Source organism: Misgurnus anguillicaudatus, chromosome 3 (genome assembly GCF_027580225.2).
Source record: "Misgurnus anguillicaudatus chromosome 3, ASM2758022v2, whole genome shotgun sequence".
Taxonomy (NCBI): domain Eukaryota; kingdom Metazoa; phylum Chordata; class Actinopteri; order Cypriniformes; family Cobitidae; genus Misgurnus; species Misgurnus anguillicaudatus.
In genome coordinates, this window is record NC_073339.2 from 29,838,317 (window position 1) to 29,857,078 (window position 18,762).

Genomic DNA, 18,762 nt, shown 5'->3' on the forward strand with positions numbered 1-18,762 from the left:
TTCTTGGCTGTTTTTGCAACTGGTGTAAATTTTTATTGGATGTTGTCAGTTTTTTTATGTATGTCTCCTAGCATATCCTAGTATCTAAATAAAGGACGCATATTTGCTTAATAGCACTATTAACTCTTTCCCTGCCACTGACGAGTTAACTCTTCAATTAAGAGAAAACATTTGCATAAAAAATGTGTTTCTGATGAATTTTTATGTTAATCTGCAATACCGCGATTATACACGGCCAAAACGTTATTTACTAATTATAAACTCTGGGTATGTTTTGATAATCGTTCTGATTTTGATCTTTAACAAAAAATTACTTCACAAAAGTGCAATTATTTCAGTTTTTTGCTAAAAAATATAAAAAAAAATATCGTTCTGATTTTGATCTTTAACAAAAAATTACTTCACAAAAATGCAATTATTTAAGTTTTTTGCTAAAAAATATTTGAAAAAATATCGTTCTGATTTTGATCTTTAACAAAAAATTACTTCACAAAAATGCAATTATTTCAGTTTTTTGCTAAAAAATATTTTTCTGGAAGGCATTTTCTGAAACTTTCAAAAAATGGCTGGCGGGGAATAAGTTAATATAATATTTGGATTGCAATCCTACAGACAAATATTTTTATATTTTAGAGTTAATATTACTAATATACAGTACATTTGCTTAATCGCACTATTAAATGCACTATGAAATCCGTTCCAAATCAATCTGTTGTTTTCACAATTGGTTTTGCATATTTCAGCCCAGTCACACGAAATTACGTACCTATAGTCACATCATTTTTTTATTCTTTTTCGTGATATTGCCATGAATTACCGCGTTTTTTCGTGATCGTATCACGAATTTCTGTTTATGTGTCACTGTCATGTATTGGTTACTCAACTGTTTTGTCTTATTTTCTTACAATTTTCGCTTCCGTTTAGGGTTAGATTAACATAAAATGACATCCTTACCCAACTCTAACCCTAACGGCACATTCACATGGGGGGCGTAAGCGTTGACGTTTCCTATTTACTTTTAATGGGTGACGTCAAGCGTTGGCGAACTGAATTGTGAATCCGTTGGCGACGCGTCACTGCCGTTGCTTGTGGCAGAAGTTGAACATTTCTCAACTTTTCAAGCTGCAATGCGTGCGTCAGCCAATCAGATCGCCTTATGCAAATAACCTAGGCAGAGCCAGCCAATTACGTTGACCAGAGCATATGTAGCGGCCACTGTAATTGTCTGTTGGCCATGCTTCAGACAAGCCTTCCATTAAGACTTACGCCTTGTGTGAATGCGCCGTAACGCCAGACGACAATGTTTTAAAATTTAGAAAATATAAAAAATCAATACTTCAAGTGAAATCCTAATGCAAACACCAAATCTAACCCTAAACCGAATCGAAAATGGTTTGAAAATAGGAAAAAACAGTTGAGTAACCAATACGTGACAATGACACATAAACAGAAATTCATGAAAAACTGCAGAAATTCGTGACAGTATCACGAAAAAGAATAAAAAAATTACGTGACTATAGTTACATAATTTTGTGAGACTGGGTAGCATATTTAACATATTTAAAGAGTTTATAAGCAGAGAAAAATATAGATAGGATGAAATGTTTTTCCCATTTTGTTTGTTTGAAAGCAGAGGGTCTGTTTTTTCATTTTATATATTTGTATGTTTATATATTTTACAGAAAAATATTTTTAGAGTTAATATTAGTAATATACAGTACATTTGCTTAATCACACTATTAAATGCACTATGAACTCCGTTCCAAATCAATCTGTTGTTTTCACAATTGGTTTTGCTAATGTATTTTGCAAAAATACTAATAATTTCTATATAAAATTATACAATATATATTATTTACATATAATAATATATAGTCATTCACAAGTGTCTTTTTATGCCTAAACGTTGTTACACTTAATGCACATTAAACAGAATAAACCTTCACACACACGTTGCCACTAATAATAGATTAATCACACTTTCACTAACCTATGGTGCCAGGTGGGCATGGTTGCTTAGCAACCTGTCCCTGGTGTGTCCGTGGCCAGGAGATTTCAGCAGTGAGACGTGGGGCGCAATAGTCAACAGTGACCTGCGGAGTCTGCAGGGAGGGAGGGGATCGTGTCAGGACTTCAGGGAGGATGTTGTTATGCCGGCGTGGCGGAGCCATGGTGGTAGTCGTGGTAGTGGTGAAAGAGGGGCGGAGCGTGCCCGTATATGGGCGAGGAGGGTGAGTGGAGCTGCGTACTGGAGGAAGTACATCAGGCAACCAAACTGAAGAAGGAGGATCTGAGAAAGACAATGAGATATAAAACTTTTAAAGGTGTTTGTATACACATATATTAAAAAGTTATAATGAAAAAAAATCTGATAGGTTAACTTAAAACAAAAAAAATTAAGTAACTGTGAAATTTAATGGTAATTGATAACATTTTTAATACAAGAGGAAAACTAAATATGGTGTTAAACAGTCTCTTTTGTTTAAATATTAATAGTAAATATTAATGAATTTAATTAAAAGAATGGCTTTTACTGTAGCCTTCAAGCATTTCTCTCTGTTAACACTGCAAGTTTTCCAAGTAATTAAAATATAAAGTTGGTAATAAAAAAGAAAGAAATTAATTATGACAAGTGAGTGAGTTTCTGTTTTTCTCGCCTATTTTAATACATTTACATTGCATGTGTGCGCGCACACACACACACACACACACACACACACACACACACACACACACACACACACACACACGCGCAACTGTTTGCGATCAGCAGCCTGTCAATCATCCTCTGTACCACCAGTACTGTACAAGAACTGATACTGTTACATTATTAATGTGTTATTTTAGTATCAATTGGTTCCTAAAGCACTTTTAACATCCGTTGTTTAACAGACAGCTGCCTAAAAATATTGCTAAATATCATTTAATCTCTCCTCTATCTCGCTATCTCGGCATATCTGCTGTTTCAGGGTTGACTGAACGAATCGGGTGTCTGGAGAGTGCGTGTTTAGGTGTGGGTGTGCGGCTTTGTGCCCTGTGCAGCATTTGGGAGTGTATGTTTTGACAGGCCAGATCCCTGAGTGCAAGGACTTTAGAGAGGCAAAGATAGATGATGTTTAAACGTCATAACTCCCCACTCTCTCTCTCTCTCTCTCTCTCTCTCTCTCTCTCTCTCTCTCTCTCTCTCTCTCTCTCTCTCTCTCTCTCTCTCTCTCACACACACACACACACACACACACACACACAAACACAAACCTTTTGCATATCCATTGCTTTGTTTATTCGTTTTAAGTGAGAAACAAATGGTGTCAAAAGCTCAGGATATCACACAAAGAGGAGTAAACATCCCCTTAACTCTCAGCTAGACTAAACTATGCTGTAAAATGTTTGGTATACAATGCGTGTGCGGACAGACACGTACTATCACACGCGCAGAGGCAAAGTGCAAAACAGCTTCTCTCATTTTTTTGTTCCTTTTCTTTCTGCCTGTTTTCCTGTTTCACCGTCTCGCAGTGAAGTGATGTGAAGAGAGGAGAGATGCTCTCGTCGCCGCAGCGAATGCTGGATATAGGGACTAAAGATGAGAGTGAGGAGAGACACGCAACTGGTGCGAAAAACATGTTTTTTTGGATTTGTTCTCGTTTCTTCGCCCATCAATTTTTTTTGAACAAAAATAAAATAAAATCCTCTGCCGAAAACACTACTTAACTCTCATAAGCCCCTATTTTCCTGTATACGTTAGAGTTCCTTGAGGGTAAAAATGACCCCAGAAATTAAAAGAGTGATTACACAAAATATATGCATTTTTAATGATACAAATAATATATCATTTTTTGATAAATACACATACATTTTTTATCTAAATTTGATTTAAATTGTTTTTAGATATTGATCTAGATGTTATGTGTTAAGTTCGGCCATTTGGTGTTTAGAAAAAAAATATAATAGAATTACATACAGTTTAGGAAATATATCATCTTGACCAGCAGAGGCCCAAAGAGACCCATTCATTTTACTGGATGTGGCCAACTGCTCAACATCAGTACTTTAGTGAAACGTTTTGTAAATTTATGTTTATATAAACATTAGAAAGGACATTAAAAAAATATTATTTTAAATAGTAGATTTTTTTTTAGTTTTTGATGCATTTTGAAATTACAAAATGCCACAGAAATTTGAATGAATGTAAGTGTGTGTGTGTGTGTGTGTGTGTGTGTGTGTGTGTGTGTGTGTGTGTGTGTGCCTGTTTGTGTGTGATTGAGCATGTCGTTTCTATATTGCATTTGTGCTCAAGTACCAGGCCTACCTTTCTGTGTTAAAATTTTCAGAATTAATCTGGATGCATTGATTTTTTTTGACAAATAAGAAATGTTTTTTTTTTTGCATTTCCCATTCATTTCAATTGGGGTCATTTTTACTCCCAAAGGGCCTCTTTTGGTGATTTTTTTACACCTCTTTAGAACGACCGAATCAAGCCCAGTTTTTTAATATGAATCTTGACAGATAATCTGGAAAAGTCACAAAATCTTATATTTCACTGAGATGAAGGGAACCATGTTTTTAAACTAAAGAAAAGTGGCTTGGGGGTAAGATTGACCCCAAGGGAATTATTAGTTAAACACATCCGATAACAGAAGCTTTGATGAGAAAAAGCATGGTGCGCATGAAATTATGCATGCTTTATCATATTCAATGTAAGCAGCTGCTGAGATTTTGACAGAAATGTCCTCATGTTTGCAGTTTATGCAAATTGCGTTCCTACTATAGCTGTGTACATAAAATGTGCGACATAATTATATGACATTATCATAAAATATGATGTATATTTGCATTCGCATTTGTTCTAGTGCAAAAAGCCTCTTGAAGAAAGGTGATTTCTATTCCCAGACAGTATACATTGCCATACACTTGTCTGTCCCGTGCATTACAAACACAGTGAGAGACTCGCCCAACACAGTACGCAGAATTATCTAAAAGTTATTTCGTGGTTATGATCTTTGCACATTATATCGTCAAGTGAGTATCATTTTACCACCCTACAGTAGATGACTGCCTATATTGCGTAGTCCAGAATTACCTTTCAGTCCTATTACCTTTTTGAACTCGACTACAGTGCATAGTTTCAACAAAAAAGTGTGCAATCATCAGGCGACGTGCATCCTCGTTAGGCGTTCGGAATGAAAGACGGCCCCTCTCCCACCAGACACCTCTGGCTTATTACGGAGATGCACTGATCCAAATATCCTCTCATCACTGTTCCTGCCCTCTTTTCCCTCTCCCTCGAACCCCCACCCAGCCTCTCCTGCGCGGCAAATCTGACTGTGATTTTAAAGGGCCGCTGAGTGAAATGAAAGCACTTCCTGTTTCTATTTCTGTATCCGTCTGTGTTAGGAGCTACAGAGGCAAGACTCAGAGAGCAGCAGAGCATTCTACAGTGACTAATCGCTCATACACACAGGCACGGCACGGCACCCTCCCTTCCTTTTTCTAACAGAAGCCATTAAATGACAAACCAACTCTTTCATCGCTCTTCCAAATCTTTCCATCTCTCCTTTCTCTCGGGTGACCGCCGGTCTGCCGTGGGCCTCCGTGTTTCTAGATTGCCATCTTCATGATACGGCCCACTCAAACACAATAGGGGTGCAGATAGAGGGCATCGTGTGTGTTTCCTGAAGGAAAGGGCGCTTTGATTTGGGGTGATCAAAGGGAGTCGTCTATTCTTTGCCTTGATGGAAAAATGCCCGACTCAATCTTTAGGGTTAAAGGTTATTTATCATCTATTACGGGACATACTTTTGAAAGAGCCGTGATTTTCGATGCGGTCCGTTTAGCCCAACTCTTCCTGTTCACTAGAATACTATAAGAAAGAGGACGATTTAGTTTGCCTTCTACATCCGACTGCTGCACTGTTAGGTAATCACTGTAAGAAATCGGGTAATTTGATGTTTGGTCATACCTTCAGGTGTGACCGCAACAGCAAATCATTCGAGGCTGCTTAACGCAACACGGCTCTGGTAAAGATGCTTCAACCCACAAGGAGATGAGAATCAATGTCACCTTGCTGATCAGGACCAATAAGAAGACAGCACCATGGCAACCATGCAGGGAAGCAGTAATTGGTGCTGTTGTTTACAATGAGTTTCAAAAACTGATAAAATATTCACACAGCCAATTTAACACATAACGTGTCAGTCTCTATAGGCACTGCATGTAGGTTAGCAAGTAAAAACTGGGTACGGCACATGGTGCCAGCCAAGCACAGGGTACAAAAACAAGTTCGTAAAGTCTTTTATATTCAAAAATGTATAAGCCTGGAGTGATTTTATTTTTAATGAACATTTATTGAAGCATGTTGATTAACTTATACTTTCCATTAAAAAAATGGGGGGGGGGGTAATTTTTCTTTCTATAACTTGGATAACAGGGCTAAATTGATGAAGCTCAATGAGACAAGACAATGAATAAATTTGGGGTTAAAATTGGATTTGATTATGCACCATATTCTAATAAAATGACTTCTTATGTCTCACATCTTGTGTGTTATATTCATGTGACGCAATTACTTTTACTGTTAGTATCGCTAATTTACATATTATAAAAACAACTAATAAGCATATTTGCCAAATAGCACTAAAACGTGTGACTTGTGACTGCACTTCCAAGGGGCGCAAATTCAAAATATGTGTTTGGAGTGTCGTGTGTTGCTCGTGTTTTCAAAATATGTGTTTGTTGTGTCATGTGAACCATGTGCATCACATATTTTGTCAAAATAAGTTCAAACGAGTCAAAGCCGTTTATGATAAAAGATACGCTCACATTCACAAAATACACACAAGACACTCCCTTAACAGTAAACTCTGATTATGCATAAGATTATGCGAGCATCTGGCAAATGCGAGCGTCTCTTTTATCACAAAACCTTTAGACGCATCTGAAGTCACTCGACGCGCCAAACACATATTTTGAAATTACGAACCACACACATGACGAGCTACATACATGTTGTGACGAACTTCGTATTGTGCGCCCTCGAATAAAGAAGTCATCGGCTGCCACTGGTTGTTTTTGACCCATGACAAGTTGAATATTGGACAGAACATATTGTTGGGTTATGTATAGTCTCACGTAGCCATTGCCGCTTTAAACGGTCAAGGACTGCTGAAGAGGCCATATGACTGACATATACTGTAAAGAGTGACATATAGTAATTTTTACGTGTACGTCTGCATACACTGTGAATGAATGCGCAATTTTCGTAAAAAAAAACGTACAAATGTAAGAATAGACTTTACGGCAGGCTTAAAGCAACCTTAATCATGTTTTGCTGTGCCGCATCATGTTTAGGGGTCTCCACCATAACAGACGCAACCAGTGGTGGCTAGTCAATAGGGGGCACTGGGGCACCGAGGAAAGGTACTTTAACATGTTACTAAAAATTAAATGTATAGTGCAAATTAATACAACATAAAATTATTTAGTTCTACTATTTCACTGTTAGTCAAAGTTTGTTGTGTGTGTCATATGTGTGTCTGGGGCGCCACCAAAACGAGTGTGTATGCAAGTCAGCAAACTTGTTAAAAGCATGTGACTTGAGGCTGAGCTATAATTGGCTTGTTTCTGTCCAATATTTACCCATTCATGGGGAAAAAAAACTTTTTTTTGAAAAATGCATTATAAAGTGTTCATTTAATGTTTTTACTGTACTTAGAATTTCTATAAAGCTGCTTTGCTGCAAAACTGAGAATAGGAATACAGAAATAAATAGGAATTAAACATTTTGTTATGTTAATGTTTTGCATTTTATTTATTTATTTATGTTTATATTATTACTATCAGTAACAACCAGTTGTGAACTATGGGACACAGTGAATGCGGTCCAGTTCAACAGACATTTATTTTCGCAGTTAGCATCTTTAAACGTACATCTTATAAAAAAAATGTGCAACAAACCCATGTATTATATACCTGTAGTACTACACACTTTTATATTTTAGTTTTTCCTCATGCCCATACTGTTTACTAATTTGTATTTACTGTAAAGCTGCTTTGCAATATACAATTTGTAAAATAAATGAGTTTTGGGTCATTTAAATTAGTTAATTAAATCAATATATTTTAATGCAGTAAAGTTAGAGTAAATTAACTCAACATTCGGATAAAAATTATATGTGTTTATAACTAGCTTGTATATCTAACATATCAGCTCTCATGACAAACAAACATGGCATGTGTGTCTCAATGCTTTAAAACAGGACAAATATGTATCCTTTCTTGGAAAGTGCTATAAATATATTATATTTTATTATATATGTATTTTATTATATATTTATTCCACACTCTCATTTTCGCTGGGTTATTTTTAAACCTGTGCTGGGTAAATATTTGACAGAACACATGTTGGGGTTTAAAAAAACCTATGCTTATTTAAGCATTGAAGCAACCCAGCATATGCTTCTTTATTAACCCAACATGTGTTCTCTCCAATATTTACCCAGCATTGGGTTAAAAATAACACAGCAGAATTTAGAGTGCACACTGCACAGGGCTGTTGAATGCTTTCTTCTGATTGGTTGAGGAATGTTCCACGGTATGCATTATTTTCTGATAAACGCACACCTAACCTGTCAAATGTCTTAAAATAGCCACTAGAGCAATGTCTTAGCAATGACTGTGATCTGTCCAATATTTATCCAGCATTGGGTTCAAATAATCCAGCAGAATCTTGAGTGTATAAGTATAAAATATATTTTTGAATAATTCACCGGCCTGTCGTCCTTGCTTTTCATATTATGTATTATAAATTATGAGTCTATAATCATAAAGAGACAAAAAGGACACAAAGGACAGAAGGTATGGCTCGGTGATGACACATACAAGCTCTCCTCTTCCTATGATATCAGCACTATGGTAATAACAGTGTAAGTCCCCTTGGTGGGGTTACCACTGTAATCCTCACTCTTATCTGCTCAGATCTACATGGTGAGATTGCACTCGATCAGCAGTCCATGTAAATGTGCATGTGTTCGCACATACGCCTGTGTAAATGTACATAAGCCAGTGTGTACATGATTCCTAACGTGCGGGTATGTGTGTGTGTGTTATTGTGTTTTGGAGTGTGCATACAGAAGTGTGAGTGTGAACATCACTCCATTACTGATTGATCTGTGTGTTCAACTCCCTGCTGGCAAATCCAGGTGCATTCTTGTTCCTGTGGATCGGTTAAAATAAAGTTTTCCCTCTGTGCACGGGTTGTAATTGCTAGTGGAGAGAGTTTTAACTGTATGTAAGACATTCTCTCATTTAATAAAAGCATAGAACAGAAGTCTCCACTCCACTCAGAGGCTATTCCATTTAAACTATACGCCGCGCCGGTCACAACATATTACATTAGCATCTGAAGCAAAGGAAGAAAGAAGACGACTCCAGGTTTTAGAGAGAGTTTGTGTTTATAGCTCGTTTAAAGTAAAGCAGATTACAGTCATATCACCTCGACAGTATGACTTCAAGATGTGTTAAAGGGGGAGACAGTAAGCGTTACATGTGAACCGCATGTGTGCGTGACCAGGATTTTACCTCTTCTGTGCACATGCTTAGCAGAGCAGAACTAATTTAATTTCAGTCTGTCTTTTGTAAGTGTGTGCTTGCGCGCGCGCGCCGGTGTGTGAATTATGGATAGACTGTCATCTTTGTAAGGGAAAAAATAAAAGACATAAAGACAAAGAGTGAGAAAGAGAGAGGCAGATAAGAAAAAAGACGAAAGGTAGTCATAGACACAGAAAGAAAACTCATAGGCGGGCAAGCATAATCCCTCTCAATCTATTCATCTTCTCTCTTTATTGTTGCTGTAGGTCTGAATCTTTAAATGTCCTCCCAGCTTACCTGAACGGCACGGCTTTTTCAAGCACTTAAAGTCTTCTATGAGAAATGCACTCAGCTCAGTATTTGGTCAGGGACACGCGGTACATAAACAAAGCTTTAAGGAATAGTTTGCTCAAAAATGATAATCCCATCCTTATTTACTCACTTTCATGTCATTTTAAACCTGTATGCTGTCATTTTTTCCCATAGGACACAAATGCAGAAATGTGCAATATTGTTGATGGTGCTATTTTTATACAACGATCTCCAAAAATACATACACTGTCAAAAAAATTGTCAGAAAAGCTGTTACTGGGGTGGTACAGTACACTTTCAAAAAGTACACATTTACACCTACAGTACAGGGTATGTATATTAGTACCTCAGAGGTACATATTGGTAACAAAGAGTGCATTTTACTACTTCATATTGTACCAAATGTATCTGTAACTAAATGGTAGGCCAACATATTTAAACTATTTTAAACGGCCCCAGTGACAGCTTGTGAACATTTCTTTGACAGTGCACCGTCTTTACAGCTTTAACAACTGAAATTTTAGTAATTATCCACTTAAGAAGAGCAATGTCACACACCTGTTAGTCCCAGATAGAGAGACAATAAAGTCCAATCACGTATAAAAATAAATGGTATCCCGCACACTATTGGCTTACAAAAAAATGAAAATATTTATTTCAGCGACGTTTCGATCACAAGATCTTCCTCAGGCATACATACAGATCTTGTGATCGAAACGTCGCTGTAATAAATATTTTCATCTTTTGCAAACTAATAGTGTGGGATACCATTTATTGTTATACAGTAATTATCCACTTGACATAAAAATCTTTTCCTTTGCTTTCTAGATCATTAACTCATTCCCCGCCAGCCATTTTTTAAACAGTTGCCCCCCAAATTGTTTTGTGATTTTCACAAAAGTTTCACAAAATGCCCTTCAGAATTGTTTTTTCTAAAAATATATAAACATACAAATATATCAAATTAAAGAACAGACCCTCTGCTTTCAAACAAACAACAATAAACAAAACAAAAAACAGGGAAAAAACGTTTCATTGTATCTATATATTTTCGCTGCTTATAAACGCTTAAATATGAGTATTTAATAATTAATAATTTGCATTTTTGTGAAGGAATTTTGTTAGAGATCAGATTCAGAATGATTATCAAAATGTACACAGAGTGTAAAATTAATAAATAATTTTTTGCTTCAGTATTTTATAAATTGGGTAAGTGCGCCATTTAGTGGATAATTGCGGTATCACAGATAACCATAAAAACTCACCACGAACACGTTTTTTTCATGCAAATGTATTCTCTTAATTGACGAGATAACTTGTCAATGGCGGGGAAAGATTTAAACTTTTAAAAAAAAATGGATTAAGGGGCAGTTCACATTTCACATCTAAAACCACATTTTGTGTCTTCCCAACGTGCTTTTTAGATGCATGATTTTGCAAAGCTGAAGTATTTTCAATTGGTTGTGGCGCAGACGCGCATGGAAAACAGTGTGGCGCACCGTGTACTCGTCTTATGCGCACCGTGACAGCTTCACTCTCTATTTAAGCACCTTGCCGCATATCTACATTCAAAATAATGTATTTGCACATGCAAAAGAAAAAAATGTGACTTGCCCCTAAGTAAACGCAAGTTAGCTTGCAAAAAATGAAAATATTTTATTTCAGTGACGTTTCGATCACAAGATCTGTATGTACGCCTAAGGAAGATCTTGTGATTGCAACGTAGCTGTAATAAATATTTTCATCTTTTGCAAGCTAATAGTGTGCGGGATACCATTTATTTTTATAGAGTTAATTATACACTTGACATAAAAATCTTTTCCTTTGCTTTCTAGATCATTAACTCATTCCCCACCAGCCATTTTTTAACACCAATTTTTTGTGATTTTCACAAAAGTTTCACAAAATGCCTTCCAGAAAAATTTTGTTCTAAAAATATATAAACATACAAATATATCAAATGCAAGAACAAACCCTCTGCTTTCAAACAAACAAACAATAAACAAACAAACAAACAAAACGTGAAATTTTTTTTTCATCATATCTATATATTTTTCTCTGCTTATAAACTCTTAAATGAGGGTATTTTTCTTTAAAAATACATTTATTTAGCAAAAAGCTGAAATAATTGCATTCTTGTGAAGGAATTATGTTAGAGATCAGTTTCAGAATGATTATCAAAACATACAAAGACTTTAAAATTACTAAATAACGTTTTGGCTTCAGTTTTTTCATAAATTGGGTTAGTGCATCTAGTGGATAAGCGCGCGGTATTGAACATTAACACAAAAAATCATCAGAAACACTTTTTTATGCAAATGTTTTCTCTTAATTGACGAGATAACTCGTCAATGGCGGGGAAAGAGTTAAACTTAAAAAACTGGATAAGGAGCGGTTCACATTTCGCATCTAAAACCACATTTTGCGCTCTTTCCAACGTGCTTTTCCGATGCGCCATTCTGAAAAGCTGAAGTATTTTCAACTGGCTGCGGCCCAGACGCACCTGGAGAAAAAGAGTGTGGCGCACCGCATGTGCGTTGCATGCGCGCCGTGAGGCTTTACTCTCTTTAAGCACGCTTGCCGCGCATCTTCATTCAAAATAATATATTTGCAAATGCAAAAGAAACAAAATGTGAGCCGCCCCAAGTAAACAAATAAATTATTTGAACCGGGTTGTTTTGATTAGTTGATCCAGTTAACAAACTGAACTAAATGATCCACAGACATTTTGGAGATATTGCTATGGCTACAGAAGACGTATTACACAAGTTGTAAAGACTTTTGTGGTGCTGTTGTTGTTAGGGCGTACTATGGAAATACCTGTCTGAAGATTCTTCAAAATATCACATTTTTGGTACAGCATAAGAAAGACATATAGGTTTAAAACCACATAATGATGTGTAAATAGTCCATTATTTGGTAAACTGTTAAAGAAACCTGTTGTTTAGGCCCATCTATCTATTTACGGTTATAAAATTTCACTTGAAATTCTCAGCACTATAACATGGAAATTAGTAAAAGAAATGTTGAATCAGTATTCAAAAAGCAGATAAACAAAATAAAAATATTAGCCTAATCTCTCGGCGTACACATCTGTGACTATTTAAAAGGATTATATGGCACTTTTTTGAAAGAGATGTCAGTGTGTGTGGCACTGTGTAGAAAAAGGTTTAAAAGCTCTGATGAGGAGCTATTTAAAAGTCTTCACAATGCACCAGAGCTCTACTTTGTCTAAAACAATCTCTCATCCGCTGCACTTCAAAAAGTGGCTGTTTTTCTTTTTCAGAAAACTGCAGGCAACATTTGAAATACTAATGAATCCATGATAAAATGTAATTAAAACCCCAACTACACAAAGCTGGTGTTGTTTTATCAATATTCTCTTTGATATGACCATTAGACACGGTCTGATATGCATTAACTCAGGTAGCTAACGCTTTTGCTCGAACTCATGAAGAAGATCTTTGATGTAGAGTATGCTAATAAAGAAAATGAATGCAGACAGGGTCATTAACAACCACACACACGTTTGCACCTGTGCTAGTAGTCTATAAATTCTTTAAAGGCTATTTACAGCTTTGCACACTGGTTCTGGAAACAAAGCACTCATTTCTGCCAGAATCAACATAACTTCCAAGTTTCGTATCACTTTGTTGCATTAAATGTTTAGTAATGACTTGACAGCATGGGTCAGAATCAATTTATATTTGCTCAATATGTTTAAATTGGACCTGTTACGAGTAAAAATTCAGGCTTCAGCGCTCTGTTCTAATGGGTATGTCAGTAGATGCCGCAGTTAATAACTGCTGGTTTACACTGTAGATAATCATTAATTCAGCTGCAGTTCAGCTCAACTGGCAAGCGGACAAAAAAAACGCCCCGGCTCTAAATTTGAGGGAGGGATCAAACGGAGTGAAAAATAACATCGCTGCGGACTGTGATTGCCGATACAATCACATTTTTCTCTAAAAATCCTGAAGGTCTCTTTTTACCCCTTACATGAATACTTGTACAAGTGAGGGAAAATGACAAGAGACTCTAACCGAGTTTAGGTGTTCAAAGTAGATTTGTGTCTCACGATCCCAGAGTAGCATAATAACATTACATTGTGACATCTGAACGCTGCAGTCTATCTTAAAGTAACAGTTCACCCAAAAAATGAAAATTCATCATCCCAAGCCTATACTGCCATTTTTCAGTGGAACACAAAAGTAGAAATCTACCAAATAAAAAATCTTGCCAGACAATGACAAATAGTGATCGGGGGTTGTGGGGCGCCAAATAGGCCACAATATTATTTCGTTGCTATTTTCTAAGTGTTTAAAATACTATAGCTTTGTGTCATTGGCTAATAAATTTTACCTCCACCAAACATAATATTTAGTTCATGTAGATGTTAAAAATGCCACATCATATGCCGAAATAACTGACTTTTATGTACATTAAAAAGTGATAAAATGTGACCCTGGACAACAAAACCAGTCACAGGGGTTAATTTTCTTAGATTTATGCATCATCCAAAAGCTAAATAACCCTACTGAAAAATCCAGGAACACCAACATAAGCTGGTGAACTGGTTTTAGCTGGTCTCCCAGCTTGGTTTTAGCTGGTATTACTGGTGTAGCAAGCTGCTCTAGCTGTGTTTTGGTCACTTTTTAAGCTGGTCCAGCTGGACTTAGCTGGTCATGCTGGAAGACCAGGTGACCCACCAGCTTTGCCAGACTGGGAGAACCAGCTTAGACCAGCTACTGCCACCTTAAACCCGCTACCAGCTTATGCTGGTCTTTGCTGGATGTTTCAGTAGGGAAATAAGCTTTTGCAAATAAATAATGGTTTGTTAGGATTAGGGGTGGCACGGTTCACAAAACCCTCGGTTCGGTTCGTATCACGGTTCTATGGTCACGGTTCTCGGTTTAGTACGGTTCTTGTTGTTATTTTTTTTAACACTCTAGAAATTTATTATCTTATTAATGTATTAATTATCCATAATTTAGGATACAGTATTAAAAAAAGTTATATAATGTAATCATGCACAAACTGAATTTGACTTTAAGCACATTATTGGGACCATCCCTGAGGAAAGCCAGGTGAGATTTTGACACAGCGAGAGGGAAGACATTGATGATTTCAACATGCTTTTCATTTATTTGGCAAAAAAGAGAATGTGTATTGCCATCTACATGAACTTTGTCTGCATGTTTAGCACACAAAGATAACTTGCATTTATCAAAATCCCAACTTCAGTGTAGCTTTAAGATTTATCACTGAGAGGCTGCTTAAATACTGCAGAGAGAATATGTGAACGAGAGAGAAACATAACGTTTACACCTGTAATATTTAAATCCTTCTCTTTTGTCCACTTTTGACCATTTCTGTCCTGATTACTTTAAGGGGCAGTAAGTATGAAATAAGATCGCGCGACTTTCACACGCTAGCAAAATGAAACTACGCGGAAATCAGCTGCTTTCGTTTTATCAACGAAAGGCTAAAAATAGCGCTGAATACGAAAAGACGTAAAACAGTGTTCATTACCTCAGATTAGATAAATGGTCGGAGAGAAGGCTGTCGCGTGTGGCTGTATCTATTGTTTTATTTCCGCTGTCATCATAGGTAACATGAAATAAAAAATGTTTCCACACACCAAACTTATACGATGCTGGCGCATCCTCCAACTGCGGGCAGACTTCTTTTTCTCTCCCTCTTGCCATTTCTACACGTAACATGACCGGCAGCACTCACTCTCCACACCAGTCACCTCTTCTTTCGCGCTATTCGCTAAAGGGGAACACGCTATCTGAGGTCACATACAGGGCACGAGGCTACATACATTGCGCATGCCATGAACCGTTGAACCGTACGACACACACACGCTCCGAACCGAGACAAGCGAACCGAATGGTTCGGATTTTTTTCATGAACCGTGCCACCCCTAGTTAGGATAGGACATTTGTCTGAGATATACTGTAACAATTTGAAAATCTGGAATCCAAATATTTAGAAGATCGCATTTAAAGTTCAAAGTCCAAATGAAGTCCTTAGCACATATATTACTGATGAAAAGGTTTGTTTTAGCGTACTGGCTTATCACTGTAATGATGTTGTGGATTGAATGGGTTTTAAAGGGACACTCTACTTTTTTGAAAATAGGCAAATTTTTCAGCACCCAGTTAAATATTTATTTTTACCATTTTGAAATCCATTCAGCCGATCTCCGGGTCTGGCGGCACCACTCTTAGCATAGCCCAGCACAATCCACTAAATCCGACCAGACCACCAGCATCGCGCTCAAAAATTAACCAAAGAGTTTCGATATTTCTCCCACCTAATACTTGACTCTTCTGTAGTAACATTGTGTGCTAAGACAGATGGAAAATTAAAAATTGCAATTTTCTAGGCCAATATGGCTAGGAACTACACTCTCATTTCGTCAGAATAATCAAGGACTTTGTTGCCGTACCATGGCTGCAGCAGGCGCAATGATATTACGCAAGGCCAGTAAATAGTCCCCTGCTATTAAAAGTAACCAAGGGGACTATTTTCTACAAAAGAGTCGTTTTAATTAGGAAAAATATCGAAACTCTTTGGTTATTTTTGAGTGCAATGCTAATGGTCTAATCAGATTCAATGGATTGTGCTAAGCTATGCTAAAGTGGTACCGCCAGACCCAGAGATCGGCTGAATGGATTCCAAAACGGTAATAATCAAATGTTTAACCCTAGAGGAGCTTGAAAATGAGCCTATTTTCAAAAAAAGGGGAGTGTTACTTTAAGCTTTTACATAAAAACCCAACTTGAATGGGAAATTCCCAAAGAGCGGGTAACAAAAGTTTTTAGGCGAGTTTCTGGACAATTTTGTTCACAATTTTGCTGCATATATTGTTATATTTATTCACTGTAAGAAATGTACAAAATATCTAAATGGAAAATGAGCTCTACCTAATATACTAATGATTTTTGGCATAAAAGAAAATTTGATCATTTTTACCCATGTGTTCTTGTTTTTTTTTCCGACAAATATACCTGTGCAACTTACAATGGGTTTTGTGGTCAGGGTCACAAATGTGGTGCACAATACATGAGGATCATATGGGTTTTGGAATGTATGATGATGAATACTGTAAATCAATTTAATTATAGCGGGTATGACAACAGTAATGACATTGTATTGGTCCACCAATCCTGACAGTAATCATTAACAAAGATCATAAATAATGACACACTGAAAGAATATGCAGCTAAAAATGTATCTACATTAAAAAGGAAACTCACCAAAGCCGAGCCTGTTGTCATTGTTTCCAAAGTCGAGAGAATAGATGACAACATGGTAATTGTTCCACACGTAGAGCAAATTGTCTCTGGGGTTGTAGTCAACAGCTGCAATATACTGGTAGGAATTTGGGAACGGAATGCTTAAGTGTGTTTCACGACTCTTCTCAGTGTTGTACATGTAATCGATTTTATTCCCCAGTGCTTCGTTATCATCGTCTTCGTAAACGCTCTTCACCACGTAGAGGATTCCGCAGATCATGAAAGCGTTGGAGGCGGACCGTTTATCGTACGACGTATCCCATGATCCTTCTACTCGGAGCGTGTAGGGGTTGAGTTGGCTCACCACAATCCGTCCGTTGTTCTGCTCGGTGGCGTAAATTACCCAAAGTCCGTTTTCGTCCACCGCCAAATCGATGTCAGATTTCCCACCCCAACGGTACGGAGATGTGTCATGGTAGTTAGCATTGGCAATGATCGCCTCACCGCTCTTGATACGAGTTCTTAGGTCGAATTTGACAATGTTGCGTGTACGTTCCTTGTTGAAGAAGAGCGCGCCGTCGAACACCACAAACCCCGTGCCGTCCACCCGATGGGGTAGCTTGTATGTCGTGGTGGGGCGACCCGCAATAAAGTCCTCTTTTGACGAGTACTCAGTCAGCGTGTCTGTACGGTAAGGTGTCCAGGGCATATAGTAAATCTTATTGGATGACTGTAAGGGGTCTTTACACCATGAGCCAGACTGGTGGTCCGACTCAAAGAGGTGTTCGCTCTGGTAAACACCTTTTAGTACACCTGGACAAAGAAAAACTGAAAGGGAAGGTAGAAGGCAGTGAGTCATGGTCACACATTATAATGAATAAAACCACTGATAAATGTTACAGGATGTACTACTACAGTGATCAGAAAGCTACACGCTTTGAGCTGAGAGAGAAAAAACATCTATTAAACCATATCTGATGACTAGTAGACCTATTTCTAGTTCATGACTCCTGAAGTATCCTACTGTATAAAATCTGTCACAGCGACTTTTTTAACCCCAGGAAAAAGCAGACGGTATAAGGATTTATGTAGGCAGCGGTTACTGTAACTGTTCAATCATCACCCTATTTTTCGTGGTTCAATAAATATGAAGACAAAAATAATCATCTGTTAATCTATATGCAAATCAACCTTATTTTGTTTCACACGCTGTAAAAATTCTTTGTTGCACTTAAGTTTTAGGTTAAATCAACTTGAATTTACAATTCATTTTAACTTTCTTGACTAGTGAGGAGTTGCTATAAATAATAAATAATAAAAAATAAAGTTGTATTACCAGTCAGGGGTCTCCAATCTTTTTGTGAGCAAGGGCTACCACAATGGATAAAACAATCTGGAGAGCTACTTTTTTGATATAGTTTACTCAAACCTCTTTGTTTTGTTGTTAATTTTATTTTATTTTACTTGTTGATGATTTATCATTGTTTAAAATGTTAACATACATAAAAGAAGCCAAGCTAATGTAAAAAATATGTAATTAATAAATATTAAAATTGAGGCTAGTAGAGTGTGCTTTGGCGGGCAACTCACAGACTCCGTGCGGGCAACCTGGCGCCCGTGG

At 37.1% G+C, this 18,762-nt stretch overlaps 1 protein-coding gene across 3 annotated transcripts in view; it reads right to left on the bottom strand.

Moving 5' to 3' along the window:
- adgrl3.1 (adhesion G protein-coupled receptor L3.1) overlaps positions 1–18,762 on the bottom strand; it is a 144,158-nt gene that overhangs the window by 53,126 nt on the left and 72,270 nt on the right. For all 3 annotated transcript variants that reach the window (XM_055205409.2, XM_055205408.2, XM_055205405.2), the window contains exons 6-7: positions 17,163–17,969; positions 1,991–2,290 (exon numbers count right to left, since the gene is read on the bottom strand). In XM_055205409.2, the coding sequence (XP_055061384.2) occupies positions 1,991–2,290; positions 17,163–17,969 (1,107 nt within the window). The remainder of the gene's footprint in view (positions 1–1,990; positions 2,291–17,162; positions 17,970–18,762) is intronic.